Here is a 17,121-nt window from a genome sequence, read left to right on the forward strand (position 1 = left end):
ATATATCCAGTTTAACTACTTAATGTACCAGATTATAGACAGTCTTCAAAATAAGGATGAACCTAAGACCATGTCTTCACTTCTTTTGTAACCTGGAAAGATATATTATGTATGCTCATTTTAAAGTGTTTTACTGGTCTCCCAACATTCTAGAGGGCATTCAAAATATATATAATTTTTTTAAAAAATTGAGAAAGTAACTCTTATTCCTAATGTAGGAACATATGATTTTGTAAACCAGATGATTACCCATTCTCTGAATTCAACAAAAATAATAGCAGAGCTAATACAACTGCTAGGTGAAAGATCCTAAAACATTATTTTAAACATTAAATCACATGACTATATGCTGAGTTCTGTATTTCTAATATAAATTAGAAGTTCAAAAGATTAACACTGTTATGACAGTACTTCTAATCCAATCTTTTTACTTTATTTGAACAACCTTCCTTTACATTACTGACCTGTAAGACCATAGAAACTACCATGCCCAGTGCAGACAGCTGATACATAGTGATCTAAACACAAAATATACCCACTTGAAGGCTGGAACAGGAGAAAACAAGACTTAAAACATAAAATTCTCATACAAATTATCAATTACATTTACCCTTTTGTCTTCAATTTCCAACTCAAGACCTGTTTTTCTGAGATTTTGTTCAAACTCTTTTCTTCTTTCCTACAGCAAAACAAATAAATGAATGTTTTTGTATTTTTTGCTCAGTGCTATGCATACTCAAAATACAAAGGCTGTGCTCCAGACGATTCTGGCCCTCTCAGCTTTGTCTATAAATGTACTCTATGTAATACCCCCATCTTAATGTCATGTGTTGCTTTTTACCTATGCATAAACATAAAACATAAAATACAATACATGGAGGAATAATCTCTAAGAAATATGCAGGATCTCTATTTGAAGAGGCATATAAAACTACTGAATAACACAAAAGTTTAAAAAGCCCTCACAAACAGAGAGACATATCATACTCCTAGTTAGAAAGACTCAACATTACAAAGATCAGTATTCTTGAAATAAATTATAAATTTAATAAATTTATAAGACAAATATCATCATGACTTTTTAATCTTAAAGAATAGAATAGTTTCTTAGAAAAAAGTGCAGCCAAATTTCACTATAGGTCATTATTGTAAATAATAATTACTGTGTGGTTTAAAACCATGTATTGATGCTCCAAATTTTTTTGGCCTTAATTACGATTTAAGTGAGAAGAATTTCAAAGTGAAAAAAAATTGTTAAAAGCCTTACTAGGATATTCTAGGACATTCATTGTCAAATAGGCATGTCTACCTTGAAGTTTCTGTAAAATTTTCATAGAATAACAAATAGCTTTAATATGTTGTTCTTCTCCACTTCCTGGGTGGTTGAACTAGGCCTGTGATAACACTGCAAATTCTCCTTCTTAGCTACATTTTCATCATTGCTCTTTTGCAAAATAAGGCATACACAAACTTCCAGAAAACCAAAGATCGGATGGGGGACTCAACTATTGCTTTCAGTATTGATAAAGTGAATAACTCTTCTTTTAACTGCAGAAACACTTTGTAAATCACATGGTTATCCATTCTCTGAGTTCAATAAAGCTGATAATAGAGTTCATTAAATTGTTATCTGACAAATCATAAAACATTGTTTTAAACATCAAATCACTTTTGCAGAAGTTCAAAAAAGATTGACACTGTTATACTAATACTTTTAATACAATCTGTTTACTTATCTAACCAACCTTCCTTTATTGTAAAATATATAAAAATGAAGAATATAATCCAAGCTGAACCACCTCATCCTAAGATTAATTTTTATTCATGCATGAATATAAAAAACTAATTAATCAATGTATATATAACATGCTTACTTTTAAAATAATTACTTGTTAAATTTTGAAATATACTCATGGTTTTCAATTAAGCACTAATACAATTATAAAATAATTCAATACAAAAAGTTTAAGACTCAGAATATTATAAAGACAATAAAAACATTTCAATCAATATAAATATGGTTTTGTAGCAATAATGATTAACTGAATAATAAAAATACTCTCAAGAATAAAACATGCTAATACCACCCTGCTGATCCATGCAGGAGCCAAGGCCAAAATTAGACCCAGGACTGCCCTGCAGACAGCAGACAGATGCAGAAACCTAGGCCTAGCCTGCCTACATCTTGGGACACTGGAGCCATCACCACAGCCTACCCCACACAGTAGCCTCTACCTTGGGACAATAGATAGGGTCTAAAGGCAGCTGCATCTCTGAACAGGCAAGACAACCTTTCAGCCCCATCTCTAAAAGTGATTGCAGCCATCTTGGGATACAGCCACTACTATCTTGAGTTACCTCTACTATTGCCACCATCATCTTTAGTTGCAGTAGCATTTATCTTGGGACATCAGCCAGGGACTAGAAGCCCAATACCAAGGTAAAGTACAGGTAATCTGCAGGGAAACTACAAGATCATAGGGTAGAAACTGTAATACATCAGATCTGCACTGCAAGAAGGAAGACACAAAGAAAACATGAAAAACAAGGGAGGAAAGTGCCCCAAACAAACCAAGATACTACATTAATAGAATTCATGGACAGAGCAATTGATGAAGTGTTAGAGAAGGAGTTCAGAATGTACATAATTAAGATGATGTATGAATTAAAGAATTACCTAAGTGAGCAAATACAGGCAAGAATCCATCATTCCAACAAAGAGATAGGAACAAATACAGGTAGCAAAAGATTACTTCAAAAAAGAGACAGAAATTCTGAAAACAAACAAGTAAAAAATAATCAGAAGTCCTTGAAATGAAGGATACAATAAATCAAATAAAAAACTCAATAGAAAACATCACCAACAGACTAGATTACTTGGAAAACAGAACATCAGAAAATGAAGACAAAATATACAATCCATAAAATAAAGTTAATCACACAATGAAGATGGTAAGGAACCATGAACAGAACATCCAAGAATTATGACAGCATAAAAAAAACTAAGATATATTGGGATACAGGAAGGCACAGAGATTCAAACCAAAGGAATGCACTATCTATTCAATGAAATAATATCAGAAAATTCCCAAATATGAAGAATGAATAGGAAAATCAAATACAAGTGGCTTAAAGGACAGCAAATGTACAAAATTACAACAGATCCCACCAAGCACATTACAATGAAAATGCTTAGCATACAGAATAAGGATAGAATTTTAAAGGCTGCAAGAGAGAGGAATCAGATCACATATAGGGGGAGACCAATTCATATCAGCAGATTTTTCTACCAAGACCCTCAAAGCCAGGAGATCATATACTAAACTCTGAAAGAAAATGGATGCCAACCAAGAATCTTATATCCAGCACATTTAAACTTCAGATTTGATGATGAAATAAAACCTTTCATAATAAACAAAAGGTAAAAGAATTTACAACTAGAAAGCCTGCACTACAGAGTATTCTCAGCAAAATATTTGAGGAGGAAATAAAAACAACAATGAAAATCAGCAAAGGGAGGAAATACACTAAAGGAAAGGCTAATCAAAGGAGAAACCAAGTCAAGTTAAAAACCAAAAATAAACCAAAATGACCAGGAATACAAATCATATTTGAATAATAACCTTGAATATGAATGGCCTAAATTAATCAATTAAAAGACATAGATTGACAGATTGGATTTTTAAAAAATGACACAACAATATGCTGCCATCAAAAGACTCATTTCACATTCCTTGGACAGCTGGGAATGGAACCACCATTTGACCCAGCTATTCCCCTTCTCAGACTATACCTAAAAGACCTAAAACGAGCATACTACAGGGACACAGCTACATCAATGTTTATAGCAGCATAATTCACAATAGCTAGATGTGGAACCAACCCAGATGCCTTTCAACAGATGAATGGATAAAAAAAAATGTGGCATTTATACACAATGGAATATTATTCAGCACTAAAAAAAAATAACAAAATCATGGAATTTGCAGGGAAATGGATGGCACTAGAGCGATTATGCTAATCGAAGTTAGCTAATCCCTAAAAAACAAATGACGGATGTCTTCTCTGATATAAGGGAGGTGACTCAAAACAGAGTAGGAAGGAAGAGCATGAGAAGAAGATTACCACAAAACAAGGAAAAGAGGTGGGAGGGAAAGGGAGGAAGAAGGGGAATTGCATGGAAGATGGAAGGAGACTCTCATGGGTTCACAAAATACATATACAATGGTGTGAGGGGGAAGGGAAGGAAAAAAAAGAGAGAGAGAAAGTGTCACAGTAGAAAGGGTAGAGAATAGTGATTGGAGGGGAGGGGTGGGGAGGGGGGATAAGGAGGACAACAGAATAAACTGACACTAGGATTGCTGTATGTATACACATGGATGTATAACCAATGTGATCCTGCAATTTGTACATGTGGAAAAATGAGAATTCATACCCTATTTGAATCAAATGTATGATATGTCAAGATCATTGTATTGTCTTGAACAACTAATAAAAAAAATGAGTAATGGACATAGGTAAAGCATCTTAAAAAAAAAAAAAGACTCATCTCACAGGAAAAGACATCCATAGACTGAAGGTGAAAGGGTGGAAAGAAACGTACCATTCACATGGACCACATAAACAAGCAGGGGTTTCCATCCTCATTATCAGATAAAGTGGGCTTCAAACCAAAACTAGTGAAAAAGAAGGACAGTTCAAGGTGTAGGCTCTCTCTTCACCTCACAGATTGTTTCTTTTGCTGAGAAGAAACTTTTTAGTTCGAGTCCATCCCATTTATTGATTCTTGATTTTAATTCTTGCGCCAAAGGATTCTTATTAAGGAAGTTGGGGCCTAATCCCACATGATGGAGATTATGGCCTACTTTTTCTTCTATTAGACGCAGGGTCTCTGGTTGTATTCTTAAGTCTTTGATCCATTTTGAGTTGAGTTGTGTGCATGGTGAGAGATAGGGGTTTATTATCATTTTGTTGCATATGGATTTCCAGTTTTCCCATCTCCATTTGTTGAAGAGGCTATCTTTTCTCCAATGCATGATCTTGGAACTTTTGTCTAATATAAGATAATTGTAGTTTTGTGGGTTAGTCTCTGCATCCCCTATTCTATACCATTGGTCTACCAGTCTGTTTCGGTGCCAATACCATGCTGTTTTTGTTACTATTGCTCTGTAGTATAGTTTAAGTTCTGGTATAGTGATGTCACCTGCTTCTCTCTTCCTGCTAATGATTGCTTCAATTATTCTGGGTCTCTTATTTTTCTAGATGAATTTCATGATTGTCTTTTTTATTTCTATGAGAAATGTCATTGGACTTTTGATCAAAATTGCATTAAATCTGTATAGTGCTTTTGGAAGTATGGTCATTTTTTATAATATTAATTCTGCTTATTCAAGAGCAAAGTAGATCTTTCCATCTTCTAAGGTCTTCTTTGATTTCTTTCTTTAGGGTTCTATAATTTTCATTATATAGATCTTTCACCTCTTTTGTTGACTCTCAAGTATTTTTTTGAGGCTATTGAAAATGGGGTGGTTTTCCTCATTTCCCTTTCTGTGGATTTGTCACTGATATACAGAAATGCCTTTGATTTAGGAGTATTGATTTTATATCCTACTACTTTGATGAATTCATTTACTAATTCTAGTTTTCTGGTGGAACTTTTAGGGTCTTCTAGGTATAGAATCATATCATCAGCAAATAGTGCCAATTTGAGTTCTTCTTTTCCTATGCGTACCTCTTTAATTTCTTTCATCTAATTGCTCTGGCCAGTGTTTCAAGAACTGTTAAATAGAGGTGGTGAAAGAGGGCATCCCTGTCTTGCTCCATATTTTAGAGGGAATGCCTTCAATTTTTCTCCATTTAGAATGATGTTGGCCTGGGGCTTAGCACAGATAGCCTTTATGATATTAAGCAGTGTTCCTATTATCCTTAGTTTTTCTAGTGTTTTATTCCATTATGGTCAGATCGAATGCAGGGTAATATCTCTGTTTTTTGTTGTTGTTGTTGTTGTTGTTGTTGTTTTTGGTATTTGCTAAGACTTGTTTTGCGGCATAACACAGTATGTTTTGGAGAAGGATTTATATGCTGCTGAAAAGAAAGTGTATTTGCTTGTTGATGGCTGGAATATTCTATACATGTCTGTTAAGGACAAATTATTGATGGTATTACTAAGTTCCATAGTTTCTTTGTTTAGTTTTTGTTTGAAAGACCTATCCAGTGGTGATAGAAGTGTATTAGTCACTCAGTATTATTGGTATATGATCTATTTGGTTCTTGTAGTTGAGAAGGGTTTGTTCGATGTACATAGATGCCCCATTGTTTGGGGCATAGATATTTATGATTGTTATGTCTTGCTTATGCATGAATCCCTTGATCAGTATGAAATGTCCTTTTTTATTTATATATAGCAGCAGAATGCATTACAATTCTTATTACACATATAGAGCACAATTTTTCATATTTCTGGTTGTATACACAGTATGTTCACACCAATTCGTGTCTTCATACCTGTACTTTGGATAATATTGATCATCACATTCCACCATCACTAATAACCTCATGCCTTCTCCCTTCCCCTCCAACCCCTCATGCACCACGATCAAGTGGGATTCATCCCAGGGATGCAAGGTTGGTTCAACACACAGAAATGAATAAATGTAATTTATCACATCAGTAGACTTAAAGATAAGAATCATATGATCATCTCAATAGACGCAGAAAAGCATTTGACAAAATATAATTAAAATCAGGGCAGAAATAAATGAAACTGAAACAAAGGAAACAATTCAAAAAATTAACAAAACAAAAAGCTGGTTCTTTAAAAAAATAAATAAAATTGACAAACCCTTAGCTACACTAACAAAAAGAATAGAGAAAACTCAAATTAACTAAATTTGTGATGAAAAAGTAAATATCATGACAGACACTACTGAAATAGAGAAGACAATTAGAAACTATTTTGAAAATTTATACTCCAGTAAAATAGAAAACCTCAAAAACACCAGAAAAATTCTAGAGGCATAGGATCAACCCAAACTAAGTTAGGAGGACATACACAATTTAAAGAGATGAATTTCAAGTAAGGAAATAGAAGACTCCATCTAAAGCCTACCAACCAAGAAAAGCTCAAGACCAGACAGATTCACAGCTGAGTTCTACAAAACCTACAAAGAAGAATTAAGACCAATACTCCTCAACTTATTCCATTATATAGAAAAGGAGGTAACTCATTCTAGGAAGCTAGTATCATCCTGATACAAAACCAAGCAAAGAAACATCAAGGAAAGAAAATTTTAGACCAATATCCCTGATAAACATTGATGCAAAAATTCTCAATAAAATTCTGGTAAATCACATACAAAACCATATTAAAAAAATAGTGCACCCTGATCAAGTTGGGTTAATTCCAAGGATGCAAGGTTGTTTCAACATATGGAAATCAGAATAATTCTTAGATGGCAGCGGGAAGGGAGTGAGCAGCACCGTGACCTGCGCCACTGCGCCAGCAGGGTGTAAGTTCAGAATGGCTGGATGCTGTCTTGTCAGGAATATTCAGGGAGTTTGAGCATCTGAGGGGCACGGATGTAGCTCAGTCACAAGAAAACCTGAGCCGCCTCGTGCGCTGAGCTCTCCGTGGGTGTGAATATCAGAGCCAAGGGAAAATGAAAAGGCACCTGACCTCCAACTCCCCCTCCCTCTGGGGGCGTGTTTATCAGAGGGAGTCAGACTGTATAGGCTGCCAGTTTTCAATGCCCGGGCTCCACAGCCATGATGACTGAGTGAATAACAAACAAAGAGAGCACCCAGTCGTTCAACAGAGCAGGGCATCCAGGGTCCTGCATGCCCAGTGTGAACCTAGAACTGTGGAGAAGAGCCCCAGTAAGTGGGGCCTGGCGGGCAGGAGAAGTGAGGGGGCAAGAGACCAGGATCAACCATAAGTGACCAAGCTGGGGAGGGAGAGCCACCTCACACAGACTGTTTCCTACATCCTGAGGGCAGAGGCTTAGCCCGGAAAGCAAAGCTCCACCTACTGGAAGAGAAGAAAATAGAACTCTAAGAGTGCTTTTTTGTTGTTGTTTCTTTCTTTTATACACACACACACACACACACACATATATATTTATTTTTTTATTATTTTTCTTTCTTTTCTTTCTTTTTTCCCTTTCCTTTCCTAATCCTTTCCTCCCAAGCATTACTACTTCTACTACGTGTAATTTACTAAATGCAAATAGCTGAATGTTTCGAGGCTGTCTATAGTGCTCCTAAGTACTTAGATACCCCCAAATACTCCTGTTTATTCTCCTGTTAATATCCCCCTTCATTAGAGCTATCCTCCAAAATAGCTAAGATATACTAACCCCCATATCATCACATCTTTCTACCTAAACATAAAGTCCTAAGACTAATTCTAAGTTCTCTAGATGCCATCAGAATCTGTATGCCTTTTATGAAACTAATGAATTTACTTTAAATTACAATTAAACCCAACATCTCTAGACATTGTCTCCTATCATAAAGGAGAGATCTCGGAGCTATACAAAAGCAAAACAAATTTATAGGAGAAAATAATAACACAGCAGTCACACAGAGCTGGAAAGAAACGTGAGCATTATGAAAAAAAACAAGGAAGAAAAGGAACACAAACAATGCAGGACAGCTCAACATTACAGGAGATGTAGACACAGCTGAGAGACGGTCAGATAAAGATTTCAAGACATACTTGCTTCAGTTGGTATGGAGTCTTAAAGAAGAACTTAAGACAGCAAATGCAAACAATGAAAGATCACTTCAACAATGAATTACATAAACAAATCCAAGAAGCAAAAGAACAACTCTACAGGGAGATAGAGGTTATACAAAAAAATCAAACAGAAATCCTGGAAATGAATGAAATTATAAACCAAATCAAAAACTCAAATGAGAGTATCATCAGTAGAGTAGACCAAGTAGATGTCAGAACATCAGACAATGAAGACAAAATATATCATCTCGAAAAGAGTCTAGTTAACTCAGAAAGGCTGGTAAGAAGCCACGAGCAAAACATCCAAGAGATATGGGATATCATAAAAAAAACAGACTTAAGAGTCACTGGGATTGAGGAAGGTATAGAGGTCCAAACCAAAGGAATGAGCAATCTGTTAAATGAAATAATTTTAGAAAACTTTCCAGACATGAAGAATGATACAGAAATCCAAATCCTAGAGGCCTACAGGACACCAAATGTCCAAACCCACAGGAGACCCACACCAAGACACATTATAATGAAGATATCCGACATTCAGAACAAGGAGAGAATATTAAAAGCTACAAGAGAAAGGAGGTAGATTACATTCAGGGGTAAACCAATTAGGTTAACGGCTTATTTTTCATCAAAGATGCTGAAAGCAAGAAGATACTGGAACAATGTATTTCAAATGCTGAAAGATAATGGGTGCCAACCAAGAATATTGTATCCAGCAAAATTAAGCTTCAGGTTTGACAATGAAATAAAAACCTCCCACAATACACAAAAGTTAAAAGAATTCGTAGCCAGAAAACCAGCACTGCAAAGCATTTTGGGCAAAACACTACATGAAGAGGAAATGAAAAACAACAACGAAAATCAACAGTGGGAAGTAGCTCAGTAAAGGAAAAAACTAATCAAAGAGGAAAAACAAATCAAGTTAAATAACAAAAATAAACAACCATGACTGGAAGTACAACCATATATCAATAGTAATCCTAAATGTTAATGGCTTAAACTCACCAATTAAGCGACATAGGCTGGTAACCTGGATTAAAAAAAAAAAACAGACCCAACAATATGCTGCCTACAGGAGACTCATCTGATAGGAAAAGACATACACAGGCTGAAGGTGAAAGGTTGGAAAAAGCATACCACTCACATGGACCTCAGAAGCAAGCAGGGGTGGCCATAATCATATCAAAGAAAATTGACTTCAAGCCAAAGTTAATCAAAAGGGATAAAGAAGGACACTATATACTGTTAATGGGAACCATTCACCAACAAGACATAACAATCATCAATATATATGCCCCAAACAATGGTGTTGCCATGTTCATAAAACAAACTTTCCTCAAGTTCAAGAGACAAATAGACCACAACACAATAATTATGGGTGACTTTAACACACTTCTCTCATGACTGGACAGATCTTCCAAACAAAAGTTGAATAAAGAAACTATAGAACTCAATAACACAATTAATAACCTAGACTTATCTGACATACATATAATATATAAACCATCATCAAGTGGATATACTTTTTTCTCAGCAGCACATGGATCCTTCTCAAAAATAGACCATATATTATGCCATAGGGCAACTCTTAGCAAATATAAAGGAGTAGACATAATACCATGCATTTTATCTGATCATAATGGAATGAAACTGGAAATCAAAGATAAAAGAAGGAAGAAAACCTCCTACACCACTTGGAGAATGAACAATATGCTACTGAATGAACAATGGGTTGCAGAAGACATGAAGGAGGAAATTTAAAAATTTTTACAGGTAAATGAAAACATAGACACAACATATCGAAATCTATGGGACACTATGAAAGCAGTACAAAGAGGAAAATTCATTGCTTGGAGTTCATTCCTCAAAAAAAGAAAAAAAAACAAGAAATAAATTATCTCACACTTCACCTCAAAGCCCTAGAAAAAGAAGAGCAAAACAACAGCAAATGCAGTAGAAGGCAAGAAATAATCAAAATCAGAGCTGAAATCAATGAAATTGAAATAAAAGAAAAAATGTAAAAAATTGACAAAACTAAAAGTTGGTTCTTTGAAAAAATAAATAAGATCGACAGACCCTTAGCCATGCTAACGAAGAGAAGAAGAGAGAGAACTCAAATTACTAGCATATGGGATGAAAACGGCAATACCACAACAGACACTACAGAAATATAGAAGATAATTAGAAATTATTTTGAAACCTTATACTCCAATAAAATTGAAGATAATGAAGGCATTGATAAATTTCTTAAAGTCATATGATCTTCTCAGATTGAGTCAGGAGGATATACACAACTTAAACAGACCAATATCAAGTGAGGAAATAGAAAAAGCCATCAAAAGACTACCAACCAAGAAAAGCCCAGGACCGGATGGATATACAGCAGAGTTTTACAAAACCTTTAAAGAAGAACTAATACCAATACTCTGCAAGCTATTTCTCATTCTATGAGGTCCACATCACCCTGATTCCAAAACCAGACAAAGACACTTCAAAGAAAGAAAACTACAGACCAATATCTCTAATGAACATAGATGCAAAAATCCTCAATAAAATTCTGGGAAATCGGATACAAAAACATATCAAAAAGATCATGCATCATGATCAAGTAGGATTCATCCCTGGGATGGAAGGCTGGTTCAATATACGGAAATCAATAAATGTAATTCACCACATCAATAGACTTAAAGATAAGAACCATATGATCATCTCGATAGACGCAGAAAAAGCATTCGACAAAGTACAGCATTCCTCCATGTTCAAAACACTAGAAAAACTAGGGATAACAGGAACTTACCTCAACATTGTAAAAGCTATTTATGCTAAGCCTCAGGCCAGCATCATTCTAAGAGAAGAAAAATTGAAGGCATTCCATCTAAACTCTGGAACAAGACAGGGATGCCCTCTCTCACCACTTCTATTCAACATAGTTCTCAAAACACTGGCCAGAGCGATTAGACAGACGAAAGAAATTAAAGGCATAAATATAGGAAAAGAAGAACTTAAATTAGCACTATTTGCAGGTGACATGATCCTATACCTAGCAGACCCAAAAGGTTCTACCAAGAAACTTCTAGAACTAGTAAATGAATTCAGCAAAGTGGCAGGATATAAAATTAACATGCACAAATCAAAGGCATTCCTGTATATCAGTGACAAATCCTCTGAAATGGAAATGAGGACAACTACCCCATTCACAATATCCTCAAAAAAAAAAAAAAATACTTGGGAATCACCTAACAAAATAGGTGAAAGATCTATACAATGAAAACTACAGAACCCTAAAGAGAGAAATAGAAGAAGACCTTAGAAGACGGAAAGATAGACCTTGCTCATGGAAAGGCAGAATTAATATCATTAAAATGGCTATATTACCAAAAGCACTTTACAGGTTCAATGCAATTCCGATCAAAATCCCAATGGCATTCCTTGCAGAAATAGAAAAAGCAATCATGAAATTCATCTGGAAAAATAAAAGACCCAGAATAGCTAAAGCAATTCTAAGCAGGAAGAGTGAAACAGGTGGTATAATGATACCAGATTTTAAACTATACTACAGAGCAATAGTAACAAAAACAGCATGATACTGGCACCAAAACAGGCTGGTAGACCAATGGTACTGAATACAGGAATCAAACCAGAGACTCTGCGTCTAATAGAAAGAAGAGAAAGTTGGCCCTAATCTCCATCACGTGGGTTTGGGGCCCCAAATTCCTTAATAAGACACCTATAGCACAAGAGTTAAAATCAAGAATCAACAAGTGGGACGTATTCAAACTAAAAAGTTTTTTCTCATCAAGAGAAACAATATGTGAGGTAAACATGGAGCCTACATCCTAGGAACAAGTTTTTACACCTCACACTTCAGATAGAGCTCTAATCTCTAGAGTATACAAAGAACTCAAAAAGTTAAACAACAAAAAAATAAATAACCCAATCAATAATGGGCCAAGGACCTGAACAGACACTTCTCAGAGGAGAATATACAATCAATCAACAAATACACGAAAAAATGCTCACCATCTCTAGCAATCAGAGAAATGCAAATTAAAACTACTCTAAGATACCATCTCACTCCAGTAAGAATGGCAGCCATTACGAAGTCAAACAATAACAAGTGCTGACAAGGATGCAGGGAAAAAGGTACACTCGTACATTGCTTGTGGGAATGCAAATTGGTGCATACAATTTGGAAAGCAGTATGGAGATTATTTGGAAAGCTGGGAATGGAACCACCATTTGACCCAGCTATCCCCCTTCTTGGACTATATCCAAAAGACCTAAAAAGAGCATACTACAGGTACACAGCTACATCAACGTTTATAGCAGCACAATTCACAACAGCTAGACTGTGGAACCAACCTAGTTGCCCTTCAATAGATGAATGGATAAAAAAAAAATGTGGCATTTGTACACAATGGAATATTACACAGCACTAAAAAATAACAAGATCATGGCATTTGCAGGGAAATGGATGGCATTAGAGCAGATAATGCTAAGTGAAGTTAGCCAATCCCTAAAAAACAAATGCCGAATGTCTTCTCTGATATAAGGGGGGTGACTCAAAATAGGGTAGGGAGGAAGAGCATGAGAAGAGGTTACTACTAAATAGGGAAGAGAGGTGGGAGGCAATGGGAGGGAGAAGGTGAATTGCACGGAAGATGGAAGGAGAACCTCATTGTTATACAAAATACATATATGATGATGTGAGGGGGAAAGAAAAAAAAGAGAGAGAGAAATGTGTCACATTAGATTGGGTAGAGAGATTTGATGGGAGGGGAGGGGAGGGGAGGGGAGGGGAAGGGAGGATAGGAAGAGGAGCAGAATAAAATAGACACTAGTACTGCTGTATGTATATACGTGGCCGTGTAACCAATGTGATTCTGTAACCTGTACACTTGGAAAAATGAGAAATTATACCCCATTTGATTCAAATGTATGATATGTTAAGATCATTGTATTGTCATGAGCAACTAATTAAAAATATGGAAATCAATAAATATAATTCATCACATCAACAGACTTAAAGATAAAAATCAAATGATTATATTGATTCAGAGAAAGCATTTGACAAAATATAGCACCCTTTCATGTTCAAAATCCTAGAAAAACTAGGGGTAGTAGGAACATACCTCAACATTGTAAAAGCTATCTATGCTAAACCCAAGGCCAATATCATTCTAAATGGAGAAAATAAGAAGCATTCCCTCTAAAAACAGGAACAATACAGGGATGCCTTCTTTTACCACTTCTATTCAACATAGTCCTTGAAACTCTAGCCAGAGCAATTAGACAGACAAAAGAAATTAAAAGGAATGAATAGGAAAAGAAGAACTCAAAACTATCATTATTTGCTGACAACATGATGCTGTATTTTGGGGATCCAAAACCCTCCACCAGAACTCCTAGAATTAGTAAATGAATTCAGCAAAGTAGCAGAATATAAAATTAATATCTATAAATCAATGCATTTCTATATATCAGTGATGAATCCTCTGAAAGAGAAATTAGGAAAACCACCTCATTCACAATAGCCTCAAAAAAAATACTCTGGAATCAACAAAAGAGGTAAAAGACCTCTACAATGAAAACTACGTAACACTAAGAAATAAATTGAAGAAAACCTTAGAAGATGGAAAGATCTCTCATGCTCTTGAATAGGCAAAATTAATATTGTCAAAATGGCCATACTACCCAAAGCACTATATAGATTCAATGTAATTCCAACTAAAATCCCAATATCATTTCTTATAGAAATAGAAAAGGCAACCATGAAATTCATTTGAAAAAATAAGAGATCCACAATAAGCAAAGCAATCCTTAGCAAGAAGAATGAAGCAGGAGGCATTATAATACCATCCCTTAAACTATACTTCAAAGCTATAGTAACAAAAATGACCTGGTATTGGCACCAAAGTAGACATGTAGATCAATGGTACAGAAGAGAAGACACAGAGACAAACCCACATATAGTTATCTCATATAGACAAAGGTGCCAAAAACATACATTGGAGAAAAGATAGGCTCTTCAACAAATGGTGCTGGGAAAACTGGAAATCCATATGCAACAAAATGAAGCTAAAGCTCTATCTTTCACCATACACAAAACTCAACTGAACGTGGATCAAGTACCTAGGAATTAGACCAGAGACCCTATGCCTAATAGAAGAAGAAGAAAGTCGAAATCTTCATCATGTTGGATTAGACCCCGACTTCCTTAATAAGACTCCTACAGCACAAGAAATAAAATCAAGAATCAATAAATGGTATGGATTCAAACTAAAATGAGGTAAAGAGAGAGCCTACATTTTGGGAGCAAATTTTTGCCACATGCACATGAGATAGAACACTAATTTCCAGCATACATAAAGAACTCAAAAAACTTAACACCAAAAATACAAACAACCCAATCAATAAATGGGCTAAGGAGCTGGAAACTGCTCAGAAGAATACATTTGATCAACAAATATATGAAAAAATGTTAAACATCTTTAGTAATTAGAGAAATGTAAATCAAAACTACTCTAAGATTTCATCCCACGTCAGTCGGGATGGTGGTTATCAAGAATACAAACAACAATAAGTATTGGTGAGAATGTGGGGGAAAAGGCACACTCACACATGGCTGGTGGGACTGCAAACTGGTGCAACCAATCTTGGAAAGCAGTATGAAAATTCCTTAAAAAACTTGGAATGGAACCACTATTTGACCCAGCTATCCTACTCCTTGTTCTATACCCAAAGGACTAAAAATCAGCATACTATAGTAATGCAGCCACATCAATGTTTATAGCAACTCAGTTCACAATAGCTAAACTGTGGAAGCAATCTAGATGTCTTTCAATAGACGACTGGATAAAAAAAACAAAAACCTGTAGTATATATATACAATGGAATATTACTCAGCATTAAAAGAGAATAAAATTATGGCATTTGCATGTAAATGAATGGAGTTGGAGAATATCATGCTAAGTGAAGTAAGCCAATACCAAAAAAACAGGGGTTGAATGTTTTCTCTGATAAGTGGATGCTGATCCATATGGGAGGGGGGCATGGGAAAAATGGAGGAACTTTGACTGGGCAAAGGTGGAGGAGGGATGGAAAGGGGCTATGGGAGCAGGAATGATGGTGGAATGAGATTTGGACATTAAAACCCTAGGTACATGTAAGACTGTGCAATGTAATATGGTGCAATGCTACATCACGTACAATCAGAGAAATGAAAAGTTGTGATGCAAGTTTTACAACGAATCAAAATGCATTCTGCTGTCATATATGGCTAATTAAAATAAATTTATTTAAAAAAATAATAAAACATGCATATTAGGGTAAAATTATGTGGGGAAGTAGAATGAACATTTTAGGTGTTTCTTCATATTTTTTTAAAAAATGAATGATGGTTGATATCCAATTTTCACAGAATTTTCTTTCTATAGAAACACAGGAAAAGTAATTGAACTGGTGCATTTACAGTATATTTTAAGTTATATCCTTTCCAAAAATTGAAGGATATGATGAATAATTATAGATGGGGAGGACTTGTGGATGGGTCTGTCTTTAGGGGAAGTATAGGAATTGAACTGTTGAGTTTCAGATGTCTATGGCATTTATAAAAATGCAGAATAGTCATTGAGTTGTGCATTATTGGGAGAAAACTCTGAACAGGAAAAGGAAACTCTGTATTTGGCACAACAGTTTTACAACTAGCAAACAGAATCATATCATCAGAGAAATCAATGAAGTTTAAAAAGATAAGGATTAAGAACTATGTCTCTTGTGGCACCACAAGAGTAAGGGTTCCAGCAGAGATTGAGAAGGAACAACTAGTGAAAGAAGAAAAATTAAGAAAATGTATTCTTGGAAGCTAAGTGAAGAAAATACATAAGAAAGGGTATTATCAACTATGCCAAACTGTAATATGTCCCGTATGATGGGGGCTGAGACTTGAACTCTATATGTGGAGATGCACAGAGTGATTGGGATGAGGGCCTGAAAGGAAGAGGTTTAAGGAGTTGGGTAAAAAAAGAGTTTGAGAACTGGAGAGTAGTTGGTAAGGAAACTTGCATCAAGAAAGTTTTTGTCCTGGTTTTGCTTATTTTCTCAAAGTAGAAAAATTAACTGCTTATTTTTTAAGGAAATAATTCAGTAAAAAACAATACAAAATATGATTTTGTAGAGAAAGGAAAGAATTGCAGGAACAATATTCTTAAGTAGATGTAAAGAAAAGAGTTCATATAATAGACATGAAAGTGCTATCCTGCCTGCAGCGTTGGAAAGGTCATCCTTGGAGTGTGGGGACTTGGTTTTCTGGAGGTTTCTCCTCAATACCAGAACTGATAAGAGTGGCTCAATATGCTGAAACTATTTGTACACGCAGAGTAGTT

The 17,121-nt window shown here is 35.3% G+C and overlaps 1 protein-coding gene across 3 annotated transcripts in view; it reads right to left on the reverse strand.

The window, feature by feature from the left end:
* The window catches only part of Ano5 (anoctamin 5), a 112,727-nt gene that overhangs the window by 64,180 nt on the left and 31,426 nt on the right, over positions 1–17,121 (reverse strand). For all 3 annotated transcript variants that reach the window (XM_058576900.1, XM_046438269.2, XM_046438268.2), the window contains one exon: positions 611–679. In XM_058576900.1, coding sequence (XP_058432883.1) covers positions 611–679 — 69 coding nt within the window. The remainder of the gene's footprint in view (positions 1–610; positions 680–17,121) is intronic.

Source organism: Marmota monax, unplaced genomic scaffold (assembly GCF_021218885.2).
Source record: "Marmota monax isolate L192 unplaced genomic scaffold, Marmota_monax_Labrador192_F-V1.1 WCK01_AAM20220418_F8-fsc00061, whole genome shotgun sequence".
NCBI classification, from domain to species: domain Eukaryota; kingdom Metazoa; phylum Chordata; class Mammalia; order Rodentia; family Sciuridae; genus Marmota; species Marmota monax.